The 18,460-nt window shown below is 38.3% G+C and overlaps 1 protein-coding gene across 3 annotated transcripts in view; it reads left to right on the top strand.

The window, feature by feature from the left end:
• Window positions 1–18,460, top strand: part of SCML2 (Scm polycomb group protein like 2) — a 102,964-nt gene that overhangs the window by 33,420 nt on the left and 51,084 nt on the right. For all 3 annotated transcript variants that reach the window (XM_042974925.1, XM_042974924.1, XM_042974926.1), the window contains exons 6-7: window positions 2,434–2,522; window positions 9,682–9,925. In XM_042974925.1, the coding sequence (XP_042830859.1) occupies window positions 2,434–2,522; window positions 9,682–9,925 (333 nt within the window). The remainder of the gene's footprint in view (window positions 1–2,433; window positions 2,523–9,681; window positions 9,926–18,460) is intronic.

The raw sequence follows: 18,460 nt of genomic DNA, 5'->3' as shown, positions 1-18,460 counted from the left end.
TTTAGGGTGTGTGTGTGTTTTCTGCTTTTTGCCTTCTTTCTTCATATCACTTATGTTTTTTGTTTACTCTTCTCTCTTAAATCATACAGAATTCTATAAGAGATAGAAGTGTAAATCTGAGGCTTAGTGCTTCCCTACTGGGATTTGATTTCTGTTTACAAATGGTAATATGTTTTTGTATTTAAAGGAAGCACAGCTATTGTGATTGTCAGCATTTCAAACACATAGCCAGATTTATGATCATTCCTTTTTCAAATTACTTTTAGAGTTTATTTTTATTAATTAAAAATATCAAGTACATAGTAGTACATGCTGATTGATAGATATTTTGGTAGTACATGTTAAAAACACACAAGTTTTGCCAGTCTGCTCATTAGGTGTTTTTGAATAGTTTAGTTTCCATTTTAATATAACACAATTTACTTGGTTTTCTTCTTTTAAAGATTATTTAAACCTTAAAGGTTATTATTTAAAAGAATTTTTAAAGTTTTAGCATACAAACAGAAGAGTATACACATCATAAGTGTACAGCTTATAAATGAACACATCTATGTATAACCATCACTCAAATCAAGAAACAGAACATTATCAGCACCCCAGAAACCCCACTCCTCCTGATCTCCAGTTATAAACCTCCCATTCCCAAAGGTACCCCTGCCTAGACTTCCTAACATTATAGATTAGTTTTATCTGTGTTTGAATTTTTATTTTATGTATGTATGTATTTATTTTTAGGTTTATTTTGAGAGAGAGAGAGCATACACAAGCAGTGTAGTGACAGAGAGAAAGGGAGAGAGAGAGAATCCCAAGCAGGTTCCGCACGGCTAGCTCAGACTCCGATGAGGGCCTCGAACTCAAGAACCATGAAATCATGACCTGAGCCAAAACTAAGAGTTGGATGTTTAACTGACTGAGCAACCCAGGAGCCCCTGTGTTTGAATTTTTATATGCACTTTCATCTATTTTTGTCCTTTTAATCTATGTTTGACTTTAGGCAATTAAAGAATTAAGAAAAATGTCAAGTTAAGGTGATGGTGATGATAATGATTGCGTGATAGAAGAGGATAAGATGGGGGTTAAGAAAAAGGCATAAGGACCAGAGAACAACTGTTATGCAATATTCTAACCATAATGTGGCAAATCCATGTTGTGGATGATTATTTATTAGATATCACTAATAATACTGATTTATTATAAAGGAGTATATAATAAATCTCCCCGTTCCCCATTTTTTTTCCTAACAACAATTATTTTCCCAACAACAATTATTTTCCCTGGTCAATTAAGGAGATTTTGGTGCAGGATTATTATAGAGTAACTTTCTGTCTGAACTTTTTTGCATGTTTTATCCTATTGATGGACCCAGTGCCAGTGATTGCCAGTGATTCATATGCCTCCCTATCTTAATGCACGTATTCATCAGGAATTCATGCCAAGTTCTCTTTAATTCTGGCATCAGGGCAGGCAAGTGTTGCATGAAACAGATTGCCCCCAGAAAGCAATAAAACTAGCAGACCTCTCTACTCCCTGTTGCACATGGCAGATGCTGTGATATCCACCATTAATTGATGAGATCTCCAAAAAAGACACCTGTTGAGTCTCTTTTGATTGCATCTGATACAAATTCTAAGATCGTGTTTAATGTGTATAAAGATTGCTAAAGTGAGAGCTATCTTTTTTACTAACATATTGTATAAAAAATTTCAAATACAGAAAAGGTGAAAGAATTTTACAGTGAACACCCACATATCCATTACCTAGATTCTACCATTGTCATTTTCCATACTGGCTTTATCACTTACTTGTGTATCTGTCCTTCTGTCGATTCATCAATCCATCTTATTTTTAAATGCATTTATTGATGTCAGTACATTTCCCCTAAATACTTCAGCATACATATCAGTAACTGGAGTTCAGTGTTTATTGGCAGTTTTTTAAGATTTTGAGGTGAAATTTATATACAATGAAATGCACCATCCTAAGTGTACCTTTGCTGAGTTTCACAGAAAACTGTCTTTTTTTGAAAGGAAAATGAGGCAGGGACTCTGAGGAAAAAGAGGCTGGAAGTCTTTTGCAGCCTTTGCCATGCTTGTGTGGCTATTAGTGGGGACTGGACGCTCTTCTGGGTTTTGCCTTGGGTCACCCATAGTATTCTGGCCCATTCCTAAAGTACTTATGTGTATGTTGGTGAACTCAAGCTAGTGGCTTTTCTAAAGTGAGAGTTTCTACCCCTACTGTAGCATTGTTGCCAGATAGTACAGGGGTACAGTAGAACTTATTGGAGGGTGCATCTGCTCCTCTGGCCCATTTTCTGGGTTTCTTAGTAAGCAAATAATTCTCTGGAGAAGAATGTTAAACAAAACCTATTTTTTATACCATCTTGCTATAATATCACAGGAAGGCTTTTTCATGCTGATTTATTTTATAAAATAGGATACCAGATGAATGCGTCATCTTGGCCAATGTTCCTCTTAAGAACCCTGAATGGATCTGAAATGGCACCTGCAACATTGTTTAAGAAGGTAAGAAAGATGTTATAAAAAGCTTCCATCGGGGTGCCTGGGTGGCTCAGTCAGTTGAGCTTTTGACTCTTGATTTTGGCTCAGGTCATGATCCCAGGGTTGTGGGATCGAGCCCCATGTCGGGCTCTGCGCTGAACATGAAGCCTGGTTAAGATTCCCCCTCTCTCTCTCTCTCTCACCCCATCTCCCGTTCTTCCATTCTCCTCTCTACCTCTTTCCCCTGCTCATGCCCGCATGCTCGCTCGTGCGCTGTCTCTCTCTCTCGCTCGCTCGCTCGCTCTCTGTGGTTTTATTGTTTTGATAGGAGCACTTAAATGCCCACAAACTGGGTAGCTTAAACAATAGAAATTTAATTTTTCGCAATTCTGGGAGCTAGAAGTCCAAAATCAAAGGGCCATCAGGGTTGGTTTTTGGTGAGGCCTCTTTCCTCAGCTTATAGATGGCTACCTTTTTGCTGTGTCCTCACATGGCCTCTCCTCTGTGCATGTGGGGAAGGGGAGGTATCTCTGGTTTCTCTTACTCTTATAAGGACACCAGTCCTATTGGATTAAGGCCCCACCCTTAGGACCTCAGTTAACCTTTGTTACCTCCTTAAAGGCTCTGTCTTTAAATAAAGTGACTTTGGGTATTAGGGCAAATTTATGAATTTGGGAGGACACCATTCAGTTCATTCCAGTGGCTTAAACAACAGAAATTTATTTTCTTACAGCTCTGGAGGTTCAAAGTCTGAGATCAAGATGTCAGCAGACTTGGTTTCTTTTGAGGCCTCTCTCCTTGACTTTTAACAATCAGTGTGTCTGTGTCCTACTTTCCTCCTCTTGGATTAGGGCCCACCCTAATAACCTCGTTTTGACTTAATTACCTCTTTAAAGACCCTGTCTCGAAATGAAATCACATTCTGAGGTACTGGGGGTTAGGATTTAAACATGAGTTTGGCTGGGGTGGGGGACACAATTCAATCCATAACAGCAAGTCATAAAAAAGTCTTAATTATAATCACTCACTAGTCAAAATGAATTTGTACTCTCTTTCAAGACCTTAGATATGAAACGAGTGCTCTACTGGAAGCAAATATTCATTGCTATTTTTTATTTGCCTTCAGAAGTGGAGCTTCCCCTCACTTTGCTGTATTAGTCATCCTTTGACATTGGAGAAAATGATGATAGGCCAAAAACCCACTTGAAAGTTAGAGAGATTTTGTTTCAGAAGTAAAAGAATGTTAAAAACAGTCATCAGAAAGAATTTGTTATAAGGAAATATTTGTTATATAACAAAAGAGGGAAAATTCCAAAAATAGTTTATGCTCTTGAGAAAATGTTGAAAAAGTACACTATGTTAAGAAACAGTGAATAAAAGCCAACTTTTAGTTAAATTATGGGTCAAAATATTTCTTTCTCACCCTGTGTCCTGATTGTTTTCTCAGTCAAATTTTATTGCAATTATTCATATCAGGGGATGCCTGGGTGGTTCAGTCGGTTGAGCACCCAATTCTTGATCTCAGCTGAAGTCTTGATCTCAGGGTCATGACTTCAAGCCCCACTTTGGGCCCCCTGCTGGGCATGGAGCCTACTTAAGAAAAATAAAACAAGGTAAACAATTATTCATATCAAGAATGGTAAATGTTGAATTTTTTTTTTTTAATTATTCAATAGTTCTATACATTTCTCAGTGCTGATTATCAAGGTAAGTGTACTCTTGTGGTGCCTGGGTGTCTCAGTCCTTTAAATGTCCAACTCTTGATTTTGGTTCAGGTCACAGTCTCACAGTTTGTGACTTTGAGGCCCTTGTCTGGCTCTGCGCTGATAGCGCAGAGCCTGCTTGGGATTCTCTCTCCCTCTCTCTGTGCCCCTCCCCCATTCTAATGCACATGTGCTCTCTCTCTGTGTCTTTCAAAAATAAATAAATAAACTTAAAAAAAAGAGAGATAGTTTGGAGCGCCTGGGTGGCTCAGTGGGTTAAGCGTCTGACTTCAGCTCAGGTCATGATCTCATGGTTTGTGAGTTCCAACCCCATGTGGGGCTCTCTGCTGTCAGCACAGAGTGGGCCTTGGATCCTCTGCCCTCCTTCTCTCTGCCCCTCCCCCACTCACATGCCCTCTTGAGTGTGCACGCCCTCTCTGTCTCTCAGTCAAAAATAAACTCTAAAAAAGAAAGTTTAAAGATAAGTGTACTCTTTTTTAGGTTTATTTATGGGGCCCCTGGGTGGCCTTAAGTATACTTAAGGGTTAAGTATCTGACTTTGGCTCAGGTCATGGTCTCACAGTTTGTGAGTTTAAACCCCACTCTGGGTGAGCTCAAACCCTGTTCCAGGCTCTGCACTCTCCCTCTCTCTTTGCACCTCGTGGGACTCTTTCTCTCTCCCTCTCTACCCCTCGCTCACTCCCACTGTCTCTCAAAAGTAAATAAATAAAAAGTTTATTTTTTTGCAAGAGAGGGAGAGAATAAGCACAAGTAGGGGAAGGGCAGAGAAGGAGGGAGGGAGGGAGGAAGAGAGAAAGAGAATTCCAAGCCGGCTTCTCACTGTCAGCACAGAGCCAGATGCAGGGCTTGAGCTCACAGTGAGATCATGACCTGAGCTGAAATCCAGAGTCAGATGCTTAATCAACTGAGCCACTCAGGTGCCCCAAAATAAATTTATTCTTAATCCCCTTTATCTGTTTAACCCCTCTCCCCACCCATCTCCCCTCTGGCAACTACCAGTTCTCTGTTTAAGAGTCTGTTTTTTTGTTTGTCTTTTTTTTTCTTTGTTCGTTTGTTTTGTTTCTTAAATTCCACATGAGCGAAATCTTACGGATTTCTTATGGACTCTCCTGCTTTAGGGCCTTGGCCCTGGCTGTTCTCTGTCTGGAGTACTCTTCCTGTAGGTAACTGTGGTTAATAATCACCTTTAGGGTTCTGCTCACTTGTCCCCTTCCATTTGAGGTTTGTTCTGATTACCCTATTTAAAGTTTTGCACAAAACCCTCCCTTACATTTTTCTCTGGATCTCACTCTGCTATATACTTCCTTTTATTGAATAGCACTTATCATTTCTTTTTTTAAAAAAATTTTTATTTATTTATTTTGAGAGAGAGAGACAGAGACAGCGCAAGTGGAGGAGGGGCAGAGAGAAAGGGAGAGAGAGAATTCCAAGCAGGCTCTGCGCTCACGCCACTCGGCACTTGGGGCTTGAACTCATGAAACCGGGAGATCATGACCTGAGCTGAAACCAAGAGTCAGATGCTTAACTGACTGAGCCACCCAGGCACCCTGCACTTAACATTTCTAACATAGAGTATATTTTGCTTGTATTGTTGTTTCTCGTCTTTCTCTTTACTAGCAGGTGAGTACCACAAGGATGGGATTTTTGTCTATTTTGCCACTTAATGTATATCTGGAGCCTTCATTAGTGTCTGACACTTAGTAGGCACTTAGTAAATATTTGTGAATCAATAAATGAAGTTTAAAGGACTAGAATTTTTGATGAGGTCAAAGAAGTAGTTGATTAAAAGTAAGGAAGTAGAAGTTAACGATAGGAGTTTGTGGTCGGTCAGAGGTAGACTCTGGGAATACAGCTATAAATAAGACAGTAAAAAAACTGTCCTTATGGGGCTTGCCTTCTATCTTGGGAGATGGATAATAAACCATACAAAATAAAGTATATATTATGTTTGATAGTTGTACATGCTAAGGAAAAGGGAGGCCTTAGAGTCTGTGGGATATGAAAAGAAATAGCCTTCAAGGAGAAGTGTATTGTAGGTAGATAGGCAAGGAGAGAGATTAAAAGAGTATTCTTTACTAGTCATCTTCTAGGAAAGAATCATTTTTTTTTTCTCACAGTAAAAAAGAATGGGTCCTTGTTTATTTTAGCTCTTGCTTTCGTAAATTATATCTTTTTTTTTTAATAAGCTCTGTGCCCAAGTTGGGTCTTGAACTCACAACCCCAAGATTAAGAGTCACATGTTGTACCAACCAAGCCAGCCAGGTCCCCCTACAAATTATATCTTTGTGTTTAGGAAGTCATTCAAGAACTGATGATGACAAACCATATTCTTTAAAAACATTTAAGGCGCACCTGGGTAGCTCAGTCAAGCGTCTGATTCTTGATTTTGGCTCATGTCATCTCACAATTTGTGAATTTGAGCCCTGCATTAGGCTCATGCTGACAGTTCAGAGCCTGCTTGGGATTCTCTTTCTCCTTCTCTTTCTGTCTGCCCCCACCCCAAAATACATAAACTTAAAAAAAAATTAAAACATATAAACATAAAGCAACCTTATATTATTACCTTTTGTGGACAGCAGAGGGTACTATTTTGCCAGTTATCTAAATCTGGAGGTAGCTTGTTTTGAGATAAAACCCTCTCATTTATTTACGAAAAAGAGTAGTCCCTTTGATTTTTTAAGAAAATAAATATTTGTTTTCTTCCAGAGCTCTGTTTATTTGTATGGCTATACATATGTAAGTAACTTTGATAGAATATTCGTGAAATTTAGAAGAATTAATAAACAGTGTAAAAATCTTCGGAGAATAAATTGCATTTTGTCCATTATCATTGTCTGGTTTTTGTTACTTGTCAGTTAATAGTGGCATTGATGACATACTGTCACATTTGGGATATCTTTTTAAATTATACATTTGAATCTTAAAATTCTGTTTCTCTGCTCATTCCTGTCTTCTGTTTTGTAGCAGAAAATGTATATTGCCATTTGAACTTAGTTTGCTTTGCTACAGAAAGTCTTATTGTTATTTGGTTATTTGACAGTATAAGGGCCTAAGAAACTTCTGTGTGCTTTGAATGTTTTCTCCATTCTGTGAATGTGTAGGACAAATTTATCAACTGCCAAAGTTATCCTTTGTTAAATCCACCTCCCTCTTTTCCTTCCATATGTAGTAACAGTTAGCTGACCTTTAGCCCCTTCATGAAGTGGCAGTATGTAACTTTGCTTCTTATTTACCAGCATCTTATTTATCAAATACCTTTGATCTTTGACCAAGCTAACTTTTGCCCTGCTGACTTTAGGGTGGTTTTTAAGAATCAAGTTAAGATTATGTAATTAAAAGGACTTTGAAGGCTAATAATTAAGGAACTTACAAGACTTCAGAGGTATAAAGGATATCACTGGAAAAGCACAGGACGATGAGATGGGTTTAAAGGGGGCATTTAAAAAAGAAATCAACCTACCAGATATGTGTTTAAATTATATCTTGGTGAAAGAATTACTTGAATTACTTGAAAGCTTGTTTACTGTTCTTCAGGTGATTACTTGGTTAATTCATTTTTTAAAAATCTTGTTGAGTACTCTGCTGGAAATAGCAATATGAATAAGATGTATCTGCTTTTGAGAATCCCTTGGTCTCAGAGGAGTGAACACGTTTCAAGGGTAGTTTAGCAGTTGAAGGCAAGAGCATCTTCTTTGAGGGGGCCTAGGAGTGGGCAGGAGTTGGCCAGGGAAGCCTTAAGGAGACCAGAAGAGCTGGGCTTTGAAGTAGATCAGTTGGAGTTGTCCAGGCAGATGATGTGGTAGGATGTTCCAAGGAGTTGTCTGCCTATGTGTAAGATCCAGCTCCTGCTCTCATATTTATGGTGTATTCTTAGGCAATCATGCGTCAATTTCATCATCTATAAAATGGGAATAATAATTGCATTGACTTTATAGGGTTGTGAGAATTAAAACATTTAGAAGCGTGCCTGGCATATACTGAACAATTGAGGGCTAACTTTTAATGTTGTTACGAGATTCTAGAGATCTAGGTGATAGAATTGGCAGGTTGTAGTCTTTGAATGTGAGTGTTAAGGGGAATATTATGCATCTGGCCTGGTGGTTCTCAGCCTTGGATGCACATTAGGATCACCTGGGGAATTAATATGTGCTAATGCCTGGGCCCCATCCCAGACAAATTAAATCAAAATCCTGGCTGTGGGGTCCCAAGTGATTTTGAAGTTCAGTTGGACTGATAACCCCTGGTCTAGGGCTTTTTCCAGGCTTCTGGCTTGAGCAACTGGGTTAATGATGGTGCTATTTATTTACTGTGATAAAAACCAAATTGAAAGAAAAGCTGTTACTTTTAACATTGCACTTAGGCTTTCTAAGAATCCTGTTAGCATTTGCATGCTTTAAATTTTGGTAACTAAAGTATGCTTTTTTAAATATTGGTTTCTGGGGGTGCCTGGGTGGCTCAGTCGGTTAAGCGGCCGACTTCGGCTCGGGTCATGATCTCATGGTCCGTGAGTTCGAGCACCGCGCCGGGCTCTGTGCTGACAGCTCAGAGCCTGGAGCCTGTTTCAGATTCTGTGTCTCCCTCTCTCTGACCCTCCCCTGTTCATGCTCTGTCTCTCTCTGTCTCAAAAATAAATAAACGTTAAAAAAATTTTTTTAAATATTGGTTTCTGGATTGGATATCATAAATGACCCCAAGCTATATGACTTTCATGTTCTTGTGTCTGCAATAAAACTTGGAGGTTTTTTAATTTTTGTATGTTGTCTGGTGCTATTCCTTTTCGTTTTCTTTTTTTTTTTTTTTTTAAGTTTATTTATTTTGAGAGAGAGAGAGAGAGAGAGAGCAGGGGAGGGGCAGAGAGAGAGGGAGAGAGAATCCCAAGCAGGCTCCGCACCATCCACATGGAGCCCAGTGTGGGGCTTGAACTCATGAACCATGAGATCATGACCTAAGCCAACGCCAAGAGTTGGGCTTTTAACTGACTGAGCCATCCAGGCACCCCTTTTTCTTTGGACTTAACCAACTTGCAACATACCCTATAATTTACACATTAATTGGGTTTGTTTGATTCCCTCATTTAAAATTTCTTGTTGGTTTCTTCTCTCTTTTTCCCTCACCTGCACCCTGATCACTACTACCACAGCCGCTAGAAGGTAAGTTCCACCAGAGTAGGGATCTTTGATATTTTTTGTTCACCAGCGAATCCTAAATTTCTGGTACCTAGTATATAACACCTATTTCTTAAATGAATAAATGAATTACTATCAGTTTGGGTTTGTTTCCTTCCATGTTCTTGGTTCTGCTCCAGAGTAAGTAAGATGTTGTAGAGCAGAGTTTCACAGAGATCTCTGACACCTGTTTTCATGGAGTTTAATTTTTGGTTGATAAGGGTTGTAAGAATACAATTGAGCAAATTCTTCTTATTGCATCTTAACAAAAACTTTTTTTTAATGTTTTGGTAGGAACCACCAAAGCCACCTATAAATAATTTCAAAGTGGGAATGAAGCTTGAGGCCATAGATAAAAAGAACCCTTATATGATCTGCCCTGCAACGATTGGAGATGTCAAAGGAGATGAAATTTACATCACATTTGATGGCTGGAGTGGAGCTTTTGATTATTGGTGCAAGTACGATTGTCGAGATATTTTCCCAGTTGGGTGGTGTCGCCTGACAGGAGATGTATTACAACCACCAGGAACTCAAGGTAAGATAATAAGTAACTATGTATTTTTTAAATTTTATTGAAGTTAGATATAACTGCTATTGGCATTGAGGTTAGGACTTCATGCTCAACTGGAGCAGCAGACAGAATAGTGAGGGCCCTGTCTAGGCTCGAGAACTACAGGTAGAAGAAGGTAATAATTACATTTCTTGAGGGCCAACTCAGCATCATAATCTGAATTGACAATCCACATTGGAGAATATGGACAAGCTACAAGTCACACTTGGACCATTGAAGTCTAGTTACTGTAGCCATTTTGGGGTGCTTAGCTACCTTTGTAGTTGATATTTCAATTTAAAATTACACATAGTATTCCACTATTTATATCTCAGATCGTTTTCATTTTTTTATTATTAAAAAAAATTTTTTTAATGTTTATTTATTTTTGAGAGAGAAAGAGAGAACAGGGAAGGGGTAGAGAGAGAGGGAGACAAAGAATCTGAAGCAGGCACCAGGCTCTGAGCTGTCAGCACAGAGCCTGACCCAGGGCTCAAACCCACAGACCACGAGATCATGACCTGAGCTAAAGTCAGATGCTTAACTGCCTGAGCCACCCAGGCACCCCTCAAAGATAGTTTTTAAAAGGTTAGGCTTAACTGTTATATGTATGTTTTGCACACTTTAGGTCAATTTTTGCAAGTCAAGTTGATACTTTGATAGTCTTTTTTTAATTAAAAGTTTTTAATGTTTATTTATTTTTGAGAGAGAGAAACAGAGTGCGAACAGGGGAGGGGCAGAGAGAGCGGGCGACACAGAATCCGAAGCAGGCTCCAGGCTCTGAGCTGTCAGCACAGATCCCGACGCAGGGCTCCAACCCACAAGCTGTGAAATTATGACCTGAGCCAAAGTCGGAGGCTTTACTGACTGAGCCCCCCAGGCACCCCAATACTTTGATAGTCTTAAGTAAAATCTCCCTGTCAATGAAAATTTTATGCTATGGAAGCCATCATAAATTAATATGTTATTATATTCAGGTGTTTATCAGTTGTAATGCTGTGCTTCCTAAGTTGAATACTATGATCATCTAGATGTTTTCTTTCAGAGAAAAATCATCAAAATATTGAGGCTCCTCAGTGACTCTCCCAAGGGCTTAGAGATGCCTAAACTGGTCTTCTGTGATGGAATAACTGCTGAGATATAAGTGGGATCTAAGCAAAGCACCTAATCATCTATCTAAGTTAAATATAAAATTAATAGAATCAAATGTAAACATACTTAAAATTTATCCAACTAAGATTTATTTATTTGTACTATAAAAAAAGAAAGATGAGTGTAGAAAATGAGTAATGTGTGCCAGACAAGAGCAATGGCTAGATAAAAGCATATAGCCATATTCTTGTAACTGCTGTTAGAATCTTCTATGATTTGGGACTCTTAACACATCCCATTATATTACAATACTACATACCATAGTGTCCGTTTTATTAGGTACTTATTTTACCAGTTCCATGCTGCCATAATTCTAGGAAGCAGATATTAATGGCTGATTTTTGTGAAATGTAGTATGCTATAGATCTGTATGTATATGATGCTGAGGCAGTCTCTGCCCTCAAGGAGTTTACCTTCTAGTGGAAGACAGATGAATGGAGGGATAGACTTTAAAATAATATTAGAATTAGCAATGCAAAAGTAGAATTGTATGCTAGATACAAAAGTGACCCAAAGACATCCAGTCTGTTTAGGCTGGAGGGAAAGGTGGTTGGGTAAAGGAAAGCCTCACAGAAAGATACATGATGTGAGTATTAAGAGAAGGAGTTTGCCAGGCAGAAAGGAGATAAAGGTAGGGTGGACACATCACAAAGGTATAAAATTGCACAGTATATCCTGAAAACTAGGGAGTTCAGTTTGGGACATGGTAACTTCGGAATGTGTGGCCAAGAATGCTGTAGTCTTCCACCCTCTGGTTTCCCTTTTTTTCTTAGTAACACAATTCAGCTACCTAACGTGAAGACTATACTTACAGCCTCCCTAGCAGTTACATATGACCGTGAGACTAAGTCCTGGTCAATGAGATAAAAGTACAGGTCATATGTTCTACTTCCAAGAAGTGTATTAGAGATCAATGTACCTTTCTCTATTCTATCTTCCTGCTTCTATCCTGCTGCTAGGAATGTGCTTGTTTTGGGTGGAGTTCCATCTTGAACCATGAAATGGGACCATATTCTAGGCATAGTGGAGTGGAAAGCAGAAAGGAGCCAGAGTCCCTGAGAATTTTGTGGAGCAGAATTTTCATACTGGCCTCTTCCAGACTATTATTTTATTTATTTATTTATTTATTTATTTATTTTACAAATTTTTTAGTGTTTATTTATTTTTGAGAGAGTGAGAGCATGAGCAGGGGAGGGGCAGAGAGAGAGGGAGATACAGGATCTGAAGCAGGCTCCAGGCTCTGAGCTGTCAGCATGGAGCCCGATACAGGGCTTGAACCCAGGAGCTGTGAGATCATGACCTGAGCTGTAGTCTGACGCTTAACCAACCAACTGAGCCACCCAGGTGCCCCTTCTTACTGTTATTTGAGAGAAATAAACTTCTGTGTTGTATAAACCAATATTCTTTTAGGTTTTTCTGTTATCGTTAGCTGAACTTAATCCTAACTAATTCAGAGTAACTTTAGGACATTGGATAGCAGCGAATGCAGGTATGGAGCCTGAATGAGATAGATCTTAATTGACAAAGCAGGTTTGAGAGTCATCATGCTCATTCAAATAAATACTCTGTATCAGGTGGGATTATAGGTACTGGCAGTGGCCGGGAGTGGAGGTAGGCAGCTACACATCCAATTAATAGCAGTAAGGGGGGGAAGTTTTGGGTGTGTGTTTTTTTTAAGTTTATTTATCTATTTTGAGAGAGCAAGAAAGTGTGAGTAGGGGAGGGACAAAGACAGGGGGAGAGAGAATCCCAAGCAGGCTCCATACTGTCAGCATGGAGCCCAACTCAGGACTCGAACCCACAAACCATGAGATCATGACCTGAGCCGAAGTTGGACACTTAACCAACAGTCACCCAGGCACCCTGGGTGTGGTTTTAATTGTGCATGTGTAACAGGTAGAAGAGGATTAAGGACAGAACCTTGTGAGTAAATATTTAAGACAATTCTCATACTTGAATCACCTGGTAGGCAGAGCTTATTCAAAGGCTGATGCTCTGGGGGCACCTGGGTGGCTCAGTCGGTTAAGCGTCCGACTTCAGCTCAGGTCACAATCTCATGGTTTGTGGGTTTGAGTCCCGCATCGGGCTCTGTGCTGACAGCTCAGAGCCTGGAGCCTGCTTCAGATTCTGTGTCTCCCTCTCTCTCTGCCCCTCCCCCACTTGCACTCTGTCTCTCTATGTCTCAAAAATAAATAAACATTAAAAAAAAAAAAACAAAGGCTGATGCTCTGGAGCTCATACCCAGGGGTTCTGAATCAGTAGGTCTGGAGTGGGATTCAGGTGTTTCAATTGCACTTGGTTTGAGGCTCACCCTTTGAGAAACACAAAAATAAAGGGTGAGTAGAAGATAGAAATCAATTTAGGGCACTGAGAAGAGAAGAGCTCATTAGTGGTCTTAAAAACATGGTTACTAGGCTACTTTGCAAAGCCAGACTTAGAAAGCTGTGTAAATAGGAGATGCAAAGTGTTTTTTAAAAAATGTGGTTTCACAGATACTTTGTGAGATCTGCCTCCTCTGTCCTTTACCCCACTAGACATTTCACTAAAGTGAATTTTAGAAACCTTACCTCAGTTTATATTCCTTTACCCTCCCCCATTCATCATATAATCTTCTTAAGTATTTCCTCTACATTCATCGAGAATGGCATTGGACAGTGGTAAGATTTTTGTTAAACCATTGAACATAATTTAAAAACTCCAGAGAAGGAAAGTATTGTATTTACCCACAGTTTTGACATTTCAGTTCTTCCTGATGTACTGTCTCTACTAAGACAGTAAAAGGAACTTAGAATACCCACTTACTCCCTTCAAATTCATGTGGTTACTGTTGTATATTTTAATTAGTTACATCTTTTACAGGAATCCTATTAGCTATTATTATTATTCATATAGTCAGTATTTGTTGAGACTCATCAGCATATTGAAAATGTTCTTTATTATTCATTCCTTTTTAGTATCTCAGACCTTTCGTTTGAGAGTAATTTTCTTCTGTCTGAGGTAGATTCTTCAGATTTTTCTTTAGTGAGGGGTCTGCTAGTGGCATGCCCTCTCAGTTTATGTTCATCTGGATATGCCATTTCAACTCCTCTCTTGAAAGATATTTTTTCAAGGTGTAGAATTCTAGAGTGACAGCCATTTTCTTACAGGACTTTGAAGATCGCATTCTTTTACCTTTTGGTTTCCGTTGCTTTTTAGAATTTAACTGTCTAATTATTTTTCCTCTGTAATCTTTAATTTTTTCTCTACTTTAGTTTTTTCACATCATCTTTGGTGTTTTGCAGTTTTACTCTGATACTTCTAGGTGTGGGTTTTGTTGAATCTTGATATCTTGGCGAAACCACACATGCAGATGATGAGTTGTTTATTTTGATGTATGAGAAATTTAAAATTTTTGATGTTCTATTTTAACTGTTTTATCATCATTACGGATTTCAAATGGCACAAATAATTTGACATTATAAAGCACTTTTCATGACTGCATTTTGAATGCAAATAACTCAAACCATGTTAAAGTAGAACTTGGAAACATTAGAATAGAAACACAGATGTGCCCACTGATGCCACATTCTGTTTTGTAAAGATTCACAGGTGTCCCCAGAAGAACCTTAGGATTCTGGGCAAAGTATGGTTAAAGATTGTTAGTTGAGGGACGCCTAAGTGGCTCAGTTAAGCATCCACCTCTTGATTTCAGCTCAGGTCATGATCTCACATTTCTTGAGTTCCAGCCCTGAGTCAGCCTCCGGGCTGACAGCGCGGAGTCTCTCTCCCTCTCTCTGCCCCTCCCTGACTCGTGTGCTCTTTCTCTCTCTCTAAAAATAAAATAAATAAACTTTAAAATAAAAGGATTGTTAGTTGAGGGGTGCCTGGGTGGCTCAGTTGGTTGGGTGTCCAACTCTTGATTTAGGCTTGGGTCATGATCTCATGGTTCAGGACCTTGGGACCTGGGTTGGGCTCCGTGTTGACAGTGCAGAGCCTGCTTGGGATTCTCTCTGTCTCTCCTTCTCTTGCTTCCCCTCCCCCACTTGTGCTCTCTTTTCTCTCTCAAAATAAATAAACATAAAAAAAGATGATACTCACCCAAAGACATTGCATAAATGATTCATTTTGATTTTTTCCCAAGCATTGGTTATTCATTACATAGGTTAATACAGTTACTACTATACTTACACAAGGTGAAATACTTATATTTCTCTTTGAGTAGAGAGTTATTTGTATACTCTCTGAGTAGAGAAAACAGTTACTTTAGCCAATACAACATTAAGTGACAGCTGTAATATAAAAATACCATTTCTTTTTTTTTTTTTAAGTTTATTTCTTTATCTTAAAAGAGAGCACGAGCTGGGGAGGGGCAGAGAGAGAGAGAGGGAGAGAGAGAAAGAGAGAAATAGGGAAAATCCCAAGCAGGACACATGCCATCAGCGCAGAGCCCAACATGGGGCTTGAACTCACAAACCGTGAGATCATGACCTGAGCTGAAATCAAGAGTTGGATGCTTTAACTGACTGAGCCACCCAGGCATCTCTAAAAATATCATTTTTTTAGATGTAATGTGATACATTCTTAAAATCATAATACTTTAAAATTATTTTTGTTATTTTTAATATAACAGGTTTTTTCTAATATAAAAAGTAATGCTCAAACCGAAAAATTCAGAAAAGCATGCAGAGAAAACCATGGCAAATAATTTGATCTGTATTTGGCCTCATACTGCTTTTTCTTCTTTTTGTCTTACACATAATAGCTTTAGAACATACACATGGTCAAATCAAAGAAATGTTGAAATATGTTATGGTACAGTTATTCCTTAGAATAATATAGAATCATTTAGAAGAATGAGAGGATTCCTGTTTACTAAGAAAGATAGCTCTCCAGGATGTATTAAGTGAAAAAAGCAACCCCCAAAATCCATACAGCATAATGCCAAATCAAAACAAAACAAATATGTATTTCTATATGTAACTGTAGATGTATGTATGTACATACATAGAAAAGATTTGAAAGGCTGTATTATCAAATCTGTAGGAGTGATTATATCTGGAAAGATGTGTTGGGTAGTAAAGGGAACTTCTGCTTTTATCTGTGGCTTTTTTTTAAAACAAGAATGTATTTGTAGGTTACATTTGTACTTTAAAATAATTAATAATTTTGAAAAAAGATTATTTTGCATTTTCTAGTTTCCTCTCTAACTTTTTTATAATATATTGTGATTGTGTTCCCATATAAAGTATATCCCTACAAATTTGATTTTATTTCTATGTTGTATTACATCATATGGCTATACCCTAATTTATTTAACCAAACTTTTATTTTGTTTGACATAGATAATGTGATGAATATATCTTTGCATATCTCTGATTATTTCCATAGAATGTTTGCTGGTTTAGGGGATATGTTTCTAAGGATGAAAAAATTTTATTTATTTATTTATTGGTTGAAATTCTTATTTTTAATATTCAAGTTAGTTAATATACAATGTGGTCTTGGCTTCAAGAGTAGAACCCAGTGATTCATCTCTTACATGTGACATCCAGTGCTCATTCCAAAAAGTGCCGTCCTTAATGCCCGTCACCCTTTTAACCCATTCCCCATCCACCTCCCTTCCAGCAACCCTCAGTTTGTTCTCTGTATTTAAGAGTCTCTTAAGGTTTGCCTCCCTCTCTGTTTTTATCTTATTTTTCCTTCTCTTCCCCTGTGTTCATCTGTTGAGTTTCTCAAATTCCACCTATGAGTGAAATCATATATCATCTGTCTTTCTCTAACTTATTTCGCTTAGCATAATACCCTCTAGTTCATCCATGTTGTTGCAAATGGCAAGATTTCATTCTTTTTCATTGCCGAGTAGTATTCTGTGTGTGTGTGTGTGTGTGTGTGTGTGTGTGTGTGTGTGTATTTCATTGTGTGTGTGTATATGTATACATAATATATATATTATATAAAACATATATTCCAGTGTACGTATGTATACACACACACACATTTATATATATATAACACATCTTCCTTATCCATTCATCAGTTGTTGTTGGACATTTGGGCTCTTTCCACAATTTCGTGATTGTTGATAGCACTGCTGTAAACATTGGGTGCATGTGCCTCTTTGAATCAGCATTTTTGTATCCTTTGGATAAATTCCTAGTAGTACAATTGCTGGGTTGTAGGGTAATTCTGGTTTTAATTTTTTGAGGAACCTCCATACTGTTTTCCAGAGTGGCTGCACCAGTTTGCATTCCCACCAATATTTCAAAAGCATTCCCCTTTTTTCCACATCCTCACCAACATCTGTTGTTTCCTGAGTTGTTAATGTTAGCCATTCTGACAGGTGTGAGGTGGTATCTCATTGTGGTTTTGATTTGTATTTGCCTGATGATGAGTGATGTTGAGCATCTTTTCATGTCTGTTTGCCATCGGGATGTCTTCTTTGGAGAAGTGTCTATTCATGTCTTCTGCCCATTTCTTCACTGGATTATTTGTTTTTTGGGTGTTGAGTTTGGTAAGTTCTGTATAGATTTTGGATACTAACCCTCTATCTGATATGTCATTTGCAAACATCTCCCATTCTGTCAGTTGCCTTTTACTTTTGTTGATTCTTTCCTTTGCTGTGCAAAAGCTTTTTATTTTGATGAGATCCCAGTAGTTCATTTTTGCTTTTATTTCCCTTGCCTCTGGAAACATGTCAAGTAAGAAATTGCTGCAGCTGAGGTCAAAGAGGTTGCTGCCTGTTTTCTCCTATAGGATTTTGATGATTTCATGTCTCACATTTAGGTCTTTCTCACATTTTGAATTTATTTTTGTGTATGGGGTAAGAACGTGAACCATATCATTCTTCCTTCATGTCACTGTCCTGTTCTTCCAGCACTATTTGCTAAAAAGACTTTTTTTTTTCCGTTGGATACTCTTTCCTGCTTTGTCGAAGATTAGTTGGCCATATATTTGTGGGTCCATTTCTGGGTTCTCTATTCTATTCCATTGATCTATGTGTCTGTTTTTGTGCCAATACCATACTGTCTTGATGATTACAGTTTGGTAATACAGCTTACAGTCTGGAATTGTGATGCCTCCAGCTTTGGTTTTCTTTTTCAGGATTGCTTTGGCTATTTGGGATCTTCTGTTGTTCCATACAAATTTTAGGTTGTTTGTTCTAATTTGGTGAAGAATGCTGGTGTTATTATGACAGTTATTGCATTGAGTGTATAGACTGCTTTGGGTAGTATCAGCATTTTAACAATATTTGTTCTTCCAGTCCATGAGCATGGAACGATTTTCTTCCATTTCTTTGTGTCTTCTTTGATTTCTTCTATAAGCTTTCTATAGTTTTCAGTGTACAGATCTTTTACCTCTTTGGTTACGTTTATTCCTAGGTATTTTATG

The sequence above is a fragment of the Panthera tigris genome, chromosome X (genome assembly GCF_018350195.1).
Source record: "Panthera tigris isolate Pti1 chromosome X, P.tigris_Pti1_mat1.1, whole genome shotgun sequence".
NCBI classification, from domain to species: domain Eukaryota; kingdom Metazoa; phylum Chordata; class Mammalia; order Carnivora; family Felidae; genus Panthera; species Panthera tigris.
The sequence above is the reverse complement of the archived record's forward strand: the minus strand, read 5'-3'. Positions and strand labels throughout refer to the sequence as shown.